General features: G+C 40.0%; 1 protein-coding gene across 1 annotated transcript; it reads left to right on the top strand.

Moving 5' to 3' along the window:
- Positions 1 to 956: 956 nt before the first annotated feature.
- On the top strand, positions 957 to 1751 carry LOC147906013 (microbial Terpene synthase-like protein 13). The gene has a single exon (XM_087383604.1). It carries the CDS (start codon positions 957 to 959, stop codon positions 1749 to 1751), a length of 795 nt encoding a protein of 264 aa, XP_087239730.1.
- Positions 1752 to 9833: the final 8082 nt, after the last annotated feature.

Here is a 9833-nt window from a genome sequence, read left to right as displayed (position 1 = left end):
TAGTGAACCCTAAAATCCTTTAATAGGTCAAAATAATTAGGTGGGTGCCCCACTAAATGAATAGAACTTTAAGATGATCATAGGCATGAAAAGGAGGTATTGTCTTCCTCCAACTTTATGTATACCCATCACCTAAGTAGGAAGCGTGGCTTTATGATAGATTTAGAGGTTTCCGCTTTGTCCGTAGCGGATGTGGGGGACCGGGGTCTTTTCCAGTGGCGGGAACACCGGGAAAGATACTTATAACATGTGATTATAAATACGATGTTAATTATGTTGTGGTAGTGAGAGCGTATAAATGTTGTTGGATCAATTCCCAATCGTCTATAATCTTTTGCACTTCCGACGCTCAGCTTTTTCGCCGACCCACAAAATAGGCTAGGCCCTAGGGACCAGACAAACCCCAAAGCTCACGTGCGATCAGCACGACCTGTCTGAAATACAGGACAGTGGACACGATGATAAACGTGTGCGTTGATCTTACTCCGTCGGGCTCTATTTATTACCGTGACACAAACCCGATACGGCGTTGATGGGATAGGACCTGTCTCAGGTCTGAAATATAGGACACGATGATGTCTCAGGTCTGATAAACGTGTGCGTTGATCTTACTCCGTCGGGCTCTATTTATTACCGATCTTCTTCTTCTCGACTTACCCGCATACCGACTCCCGCTCTATCCCCTTCGATCTGTCTGTCTTCATTCTATCTTCATTCTATCTTCCTCCATGGAGAACTTGCCTTCCAATGTCCAAAATATAACTATTCCCCATCCCCAATGCTCCTTTCCCTGGAACAATCACCCCGATTGTCTTCAACTCAAATCCATTTGTGATTCCTGGGTCGTATCCCGCTTCAAGAACCTTGCGAAATCCGGCTTTACCGACAAACTCCTTGTTGAGTCCAGGTTTCATCTCTTTGCGTGCCTGGCCTGTGCCAATGGTATTAGCAAACGGATGGTACCCATAGTCAAGCACGTCGCCTGGATGTTCTTGTTGGATAACTTCCTTGACGATCCCAAGGAAATGGGAGCCAACTCGGCTGCGGCTGATGAGATTTTTCAATCAATTATAGGTGTCTTAGAAGGCAAAGTCACCAGTAACTCATCCTCTTCTCACGTGGCGCGCGTGATAACCGAAACTGCCGCTGATTGGTGGAACGAGATCTGCGAAGAGATGCCGAAGACGCAGCAGGGTCGCTTTATCGGATTCTTTAAGGCGTTCCTCGACGCGAATAGGAGCCAGGTTATCTATCGACAAACACAGACTGTTCCTGATCTAAACACTTTCATTGAAATACGTCGATGCACTTATGGGTGGTATCCGGCCTCCATACTGATGGAGTACACGCTGGGCGTAGAGCTTGATGAAGAAACATACACGAATCCACTCATTTGCAAACTGCAGGACGCCACAACCGACAATCTCTGCTGGGTGAACGATCTGGTGTCGTTCAAAAAGGAGTATCTTGAAGGCGATTATTTCAATCTTATTACAGTGATGTATTTGGACTATTCAAAATCCAAATCCACATGCAGTCCTGTCGACTTGTCGGGGATTGTTTCGGAAGTGTGCGAGCTAATCAAAGTCAAAGACGAGGAGTGTGTGAGGCTGGTGAACGAGATAAGGAAGACAAGCCTGATGGATAAAACTGGGCTGCAAGGCTATCTCGAAGGTGTGGGCAATTGGCTGGCCGGAACACTTTACTGGTACTCTTTGAGTGCTCGATATGCAGATCTATCTACACACTGATGCAAAAGAATAGTTAGCCTCTTAAATATCGTTTGTAATCAAGGCATCAATCACTTCTCACGACTACATATGTAAGGTCATGTCTACACATCGATCTAAAATCTTGATTTGAAAGTTTGCCTCTCAAATATTTTTTATTTAAAGGCATCAATCAGTTTATGCTTACATAGTTATCACATGTAAGGTCATGTACTATATCTATCATAAGGTCACAATGTATGCCTCTTGGGACTTGTTATCTTCCAAAACCTCCTTTATATGTGGTACAATATATATGGAAAGTAAAGCCACTAAATTAAAATGTTCCCTTAGTGTTTTGAATCAACAAGTTTTGACCTTATAGATAGTTCTATTGGTGGCACATAAGCCAATTAAAGTTTTTCCATAATAAAACCTTGCTCTTACTTTGCTTTCTTATGAAAGAAAAAGTTCTTTAATAAGAGCCCATTCCTACCTTATTGCATGAAAAGCATGGCATTCGAATTTTAGATAATATGATACATAATATAATAAATGCAGAGTTCCTTTAAGTGTTACTTCTATCTTTAAAAGCTGTGGCTTTTTCCTCAAAAGAACAATTCATAGCTTCAACCTTTGAAAGCCAAGACATCATTTTTTACAATGCACCTTTCCAGAATATAGAATAGAATAGCTAAAATGTCCCTTAAAAGCTTTGTTTCTACATGGTGAACAACATGCCACTATAGACAAGCTAAAGAAGTAAACAACACAACAACATGAGACACAGAGACAAGCACACATAGGTAGTGTGATGATAGAGCTTCACATAGATGTTGTACATAAAGCAAGCTGCCATAGGCATAAAGCAAAACTCAAGATAAGATAACAATTGGCATATAGCCACATTGTTGCTACATGTGCCTCAATAGTACTCTGTTGCACAATGCCACACCATCACTAACACAGGCAATCCTACCACATAAGCAAGAGTGCCACTTAGGCACACTTACCTTTATAACATATGTACACGCTTGTTGGTACATGGATAATTATGCAATGTCATCTAATATTTGAATCTTAATCCATAATATAAATTCAAGATAGTCACAAATCATATGAGGAGAAAAAAACCTATCGATTGTAGCTCCTACTTTCTATATGCCTTTTGAGATTGTATCTAAGAGATATCCAAGTAAGATGTGGGGATGTATGAAGCCAATGCATGATTAGGTCATGTAGCCATTTTTTGTGAAGTATATTATTGCATATGGGTAACTTGCCTGACCCATAACTTATGTAGTGCCTAACATAATTTGAAAAACTTGGTCTCCAAGCAATAACACACATTCCAAACTCGAATGTGAGATTTAAAAAAAAGAAATTAACTTTTTGAATGAGATTGTTTAATCATTTCAAGAGTTATGTTGCATGTGAAGCCCCACGGGGGGGGGGGGGCACTAAGAAATATGTAATATAGCATGTGTGATCAACAAAAGGGGTTTTATGTAAGTATATATTTATCTTCTACTGAATATCTACTATGTTCAATCATTCAAATGTTTTGTTATTCATATCTAACTCCTTGAATTTGGATCCACATAAATCTATGATTGGTAGGCTTCCAGATGACGATGAGTACATAAGGTCAAGAAGGATATAGAATCAATTGGCAAAAGGTGGCAAAGCATCATGTGAGTATACCCTAATCCACATCGTTGTCTTACAATCGATGCTCTTATCTTATTTCCTAACTTGTTTCGTTCTTAGGAAGGAAACTTTGACCCATATAGAGACCTAGACTTGGAGACTAGATCTTAAGACGAAGTAGAGAGGCTCATAGAAGAGGAGGTGGATCAGGCCTACACAGAGAGGCTATAGACGAGGAGGGCAAGGAGGACAAGGAGGGTGAGGAGGATGAGGAGAGTTGGAGGAGGAGGAGGAGCAGTAGGATAGGACATTTTGTCGTTTTGTATCTTGGCACTTTTGCCATTTTATAGGGCATTATTTTAGTAGATTTGCCATTTTCCACTTCGGCACTTTTGCAATTTTGTAGTGCATTAATGTGGCAGATTTGCCATTTTCAACCTCAGCACTTTTGCCATTTTGCATACCCTTTTTGTAACATTGTAATGTAATTTTGTAGACCTCTTTTGTAACATTTATAATGAAAAATATTTTTGTGGGGCAGGATGTGACTGAAACAAGCCCCATCCTACCCCATAATTTTTTTTAAATTCTGTTAGAATGTTGGCATATACTGACACTCTAGTGTCAATAGATACCAATGTTCATACCGATGCCCATACTGACACTGGAAACATTCACTTACTGATGCCCATACCGATGACTATATCAACACTTTCTTTGTGATGTAGACACCGACAGACATTCCAACACTTTTCACTGGTTAAGTTTTCTTTTCTTTGTATTTAGCATCAGTATCGGCGTCAAAAAGTGGCCCGTGTCTTGTAGTGACCTCAATTTCAACCTTTCCCAGCAGTTGAATTTGTGATTGGCAAAGCTGATCGAGATCATCTTGGCTTTGTGTTATTGTTATATGTTTATAGTTTTAGATTCACAAATGCGTAGTAATAGAGTAGGATATTACCTGATGTAGTTTATGAAGCATCATATTTATGTGACAATAGAGGGTTTTCAATCTTACATGCTGCATCAAGGATAGTTGGTTGAATTTGTACATTTGTCATTGCCATATGTCTGTTGTAATTGCTTATAGATCATTGGATCTTCTTTTGAATGCAAGTAATGAATTGTGTTTTCTAGATCAATCATAGCACTGTCTAGCTTTTCATCATGGAACCCAACATCTCGCCTAAATTGATGAGAGCGATACAATCATAGCATTGTCTAGCTATTCATCATGGCAGCTAACATCTTGCTGGAATTGAGGAGAGATAAAAATGCGAGTTTGTCATGTCACAACTTGGTTTCACGTAGCTTGTAGAGTAGTGCCCAAGCATGACGTGCATGAAGTAATTAAACTAGAATGCTTGGTGATGTGTTGTGCCAACTAGAATTGTTGAGATCCCATCAAGATTTTGAGTTATCATTGGATGGAGAGGCAAAGCTCGTTCTTGTGCAACTAAGTGGTCCAAAATGCAAGCTTCCATTGCCTAAAAAACATGAGAGAGAAAGGAGTAGTTGGCACACACCTTGTGGCCTCCATGAATGAGGCAAAAGAAGAGATTAATGTAGGTGTTGCCCTCGTGGGGGTCACTCATCATATGTAACCCTATCACGTGAGTTCAAAAGAAGGATATTTTTTATTCCTAAAATTTACAGAAATAAATATACATAAGGGACTATTTAAAATAGTTTTGGAAAAAATTTACAGATTTGTATAGAAAAGGGGTACGTTTTATTAATGAAAAAATTTACAGATAAGGGATTTTAAATATAGGCCTTGAACGCACGTGATATATAGGGTTTATACATAGTGACCCCCCCGAGGTGTTGCCCAAGCTAGGACATCAATGCAAATGTGCACTCAATATGTTTCCAAGTGCAAATATGATGTGAACTTTCTACGTCGTGCAATAATGGTCCTTAAGAAATTGGGATCGAGAGTGGAAGGAAGGGTGCACTGAGTATCAATTGTTGGTGTTTCAAGTCTAAAATCAATAGGCTCTTCATATGAAGGAAAAAGAAGTAAACACGATACTATTGATGCATATGCCATGTTGAAGATGGAGCTAGCCATGTCAATGGCGCACGAGTGGCGCACAGAGGCATGTGTCAAGGACATTCTGATGATGAGGAGTTATGGATTATCAGTCCATTCTTTAATGGTGGCTCAATCCATAACATGTTTATGTGTTTTCTTGCAACTTTGGAAAGCTATAGGCAGCAAAGCAAACATTGATACCTAGTGATAAAAAAGCAGATGCGATTGTTTGTAGATCAATCCTTGCCTATCGCTATTGGTTGCGATCAGTGCACTGAAGGTAGTGCACGCTAGAAGGTATATACATGTATAGATTTGAATGCATGTAACTATATGCTCGACTCTACTGCCGATGAGAAATCAATGCAAGGTGTCCCACTAAACTCAAAGAGTTCATAAGCATGATTGTAATTCTTTTAAAAGGAAGACAACTTACAATTACTTCACGAGTCATAGTGCACCCTAAAATCCTTTAATGGGTACTATGACCCTAAAATCCTTTAATAGGTCAAAATAATTAGGTGGGTGCTGACTAAATGATTAGAACTTTAAGATGATCATATGCATGAATAGGAGGTATTGTCTTTCTCCAACTTTATGTATACCCATCACCTAAGTGGCCCCTAAGCTCTTTTCCAGTGGTAGCAACACCGGAAAAGATGCTTATAATAACATGTGATTATAAATACAATGTTAATTATGTTGTGGTAGTGAGAGCGTATAAATGTTGTTGGATCAATTCCCAATCGTCTATAATCTTTGGCACTTCCGACGCTCAGCTTTTTCGCCGACCCACAAGATAGGCTAGGGACCAGACAAACCCAATACGGCGTTGACAGGATACGACCTGTCTGAAATACAGGACACGATGAGAAACGTGTGAGACCATTCTTGTACTTCAGGACAAATGGGAGTATGTCGATGGTCTACTCCTAGACCATTGGCTGATCCAGCCACAAGTAGCTCTACTCCATCTATTGTCATAGCACCAGCAGCGGGATCTACAATTGGATCTATAGCTACACAAATAGTTTTCGTACCAGTAGCAGATCCTACCATCGCGCAGAATGGGATAAGAAAGACAAGTACGCCTATCACCTGATCAACCAGAAGTGCAAGATGTCATGCTAGGATGGCTCAACACAGTCAAGACATTGAAAGAAGCATGGGATATGTTCGCAGCTCTCTACGAGTCCAAGAACACATTCAGGATTCTCACACTAAGAGACCAAATCAACCAGAGTTTTTGCAACAACAAAACCGGTCATGCTTATGTACTCTGCATAAAAGAATACAACAATCAACTTGCAGTAGCAAGAGAGACAATGAACCCCGCAAAAATGGTTCAAGTCATTCTGAATGGACTAGGAGAGGGATATGAGAATCTGGTCTAGAGTATTGCCATACAACGGCAAATTCTGACACTGGAAGGACTTCAGTCAGTCCTACTTGGTGAAGAACTCAGGATGCAGTCAATTCAAGCATGTAAAGGTCATTCTAATGATCAGGCATTCACAGCTTCAGACACAAAGGTAGAGGTAGAGGTAGATCATATAAAAAAAGTGGTCATTATCATCTACAAAATCAAAGTCAGCATCAGCATCAGCATTAGCAACATCAGAATCAGCAAAGAGGAAATCATTCCAACCAAGGAAGATTTCAAGAATGAGGGAATGCATCCACCAATGGGTCAAACATTCAGTGCAACTACTGTCACAAGTTTGGACACTATGAAAGAGATTGCCACAAGAAGCACTACGACCAAGGTGGTCAGTCCAGTAGTAATCGAGGGAATTCTCGAGGCAGAGGAAATCATCGTGGTGGACATTCTAGTCATAGTCATTTTGCAAATGAACATGGAAATATGTTTCTTGCAAGCAAGGAAATGCATCAGACTAATATAATGTACCCAGACACTAATTTCAATCCCAAAAAGGATTTCAGCTATCAAGTCGACCAAGTGGAACATGATCCTTGGTATATCGACAACAGTGCATCATCTCACATGACAAATTATCAGGAATGGTTCACAGAAATGAAGCCATTAGAAGGAAAGAAAAATGTCATCTACACAGTAGACAATACACCGAATCTAGTTCAAGGGATAGGCATTATCCCTATGAACAATTTCACTAGTACAAAAGGATTAGTGAAAGATGTGCTCTATGTTCCGAAGCTCAGCAAGAACCTTTTGTCAGTAGGTCAAAGGATTAGTGAAAGATGTGCTCTATGTTCCGAAGCTCAGCAAGAACCTTTTGTCAGTAGGTCAAATGACAAAACACAATTACAAAGTCATCTTCAACAGTGATGAATGCACTATGAGAGACAAATCCAAAAGATGTCAGCCGAGTGTCAGCCAGTAGCAAAAGTTGTCAAGGAAGGACGCCTATATAGAATGCTAGCTACAGTACTAGATAAGCATGCCATGTCAGCTCAACCGCAACAGATGCCACTATCTGCAAAATGGCACAAGAGATGTGGTCATGTCAACTTCAAGTACTTGTTAGATCTTAGGAATCAGAATATGGCAATTGGGATTCCGAAGCTACAGTTTCTTGGAAAGGTTTGCGAAGCATGCTGCTTCGGCAAACAAAAGCGAACCAACTTTGGCAAAAGTACCTCTCGTGCACGAGGTATTCTTGATTTGATACATACAAACGTATGGGGTTATGCCTAGACCCGCAGCATCAATGGTTCACTTTACTAGACTTTCATCGATGACTACAGTAGATATTGTTGGGTCTACTTTCTGAAAGAGAAATCTGAAGCGTTTTCCAGATTTCAAGAATTCAAAGCCATGGTAGAAAACTAGACAAGCAGAAAGATCAAGGTCATGAGATTAGATAGAGGAGATGAATACATGTCTTCAGCATTCATGAACTTTTGCAAAAATCATGGCATTTGAAGACAATTCACATGTGCAGATACTCCTCAATAGAATGCAAGAGCTAAAAGGAAGAATGGGACTTTAGCAGACACAGTGCTAGAGAAATGCTTAGTGAAAAGCATCTTCCAAATTAGAATTGGGCAGAAGCAATAGCCACTGCAAACTATTTGCTTAATCGGCTTCCTACCACAAACTGATACAAGGTATGACTCCTTATGAAGCATTCACTGGATACAAGCCACACATTGGGCATCTCTGCATATTTGGTTGCATAGCATATGCCCACATACATGATGATCATCGCAAGAAATTGGATGCGAAGCCATGCAAATGCATCATGGTTGGGTACAATGAAGAAAGCAAAGCATACAAATTGTATGATCCCATCAACTGCAAGGTCATTATCTCCAGAGATGTAATCTTTGATGAGGAATTAGAATGGAAAACCTCAGCTACACAGGAGATAAAAGCACCAACTTCACAGTCATCTACAGAACAGGTTGATGAAGAAGAGCAAGAATTGCCAATAACACCCTAAGTAAAGCCACAATAGCTCAGACGATCTAGTAGGGAAAGCAGACCTCTAGCCAAATTGACATATGTTCAAAAAGGTAAAGCAATTCAAGTTAAAACCACCAACTATGCTCTTATGACTACCATCATGGCTACAGAAGAGCTAGTGTACTTTGAAGATGCAGTAGACAAGCCAGAATGGCAAACTGCTATGAATGAAGAAACGGATCCTTTGTATAACAATAATACTTGGGAATTATGCGACCTTCCACTAGGAAAGAAGGCCATAGCAAACAAATGGGTATACAAAGTGAAGTACAATCCAAATGGAAATATTCAAAGATACAAAGCTAGATTAGTTGCAAAAGGATTTGCACAACAATATGGCCAGGACTATGATGAGACTTATGCTCCAGTAGCAAAGATGGATTCCATACGGTTCTTGATATCCCTAGCGACACTCAACAGATGGAATGTGTAATTGCTTATAGATCATTGGATCTTCTTTTGAATGCAAGTAACGAATTGTGTTTTCTAGATCAATCATAGCACTATCTAGCTTTTCACCATGGAACCCAACATCTCGCCTAAATTGATGAGAGAGATACAATCATAGCATTGTCTAGCTGTTCATCATGGCAGCTAACATCTTGCTGGAATTGAGGAGAGATAAAAATGCGAGTTTGTCATGTCACAACTTGGTTTCATGTAGCTTGTAGAGTAGTGCCCAAGCATGATGTGCATGAAGTAATTAAACTAGAATGCTTGGTGATGTGTTGTGCCAGCTAGAATTGTTGAGATCCCATCAAGATTTTGAGTTGTCATTGGATGGAGAGGAAAAGCTTGTTCTTGTGCAAGTAAGTGGTCCAAAATGCAGGCTTCCATTGCCTAAAAAACATGAGAGAGAAAGGATTAGTTGGCACACACCTTGTGGCCTCCACGAATGAGGCAAAAGAAGAGATTAATGTAGGAGTTGCCCAAGGTAGGACATCAATGCAAATGTGCACTCAATATGTTTCCAAGTGCAAATATGATG

This window comes from Dipteris shenzhenensis, chromosome 1 (genome assembly GCF_047967505.1).
Source record: "Dipteris shenzhenensis isolate YYH24624 ecotype China chromosome 1, Dip_SZ_1.0, whole genome shotgun sequence".
NCBI lineage: Eukaryota > Viridiplantae > Streptophyta > Polypodiopsida > Gleicheniales > Dipteridaceae > Dipteris > Dipteris shenzhenensis.
The sequence above is the reverse complement of the archived record's forward strand: the minus strand, read 5'-3'. Positions and strand labels throughout refer to the sequence as shown.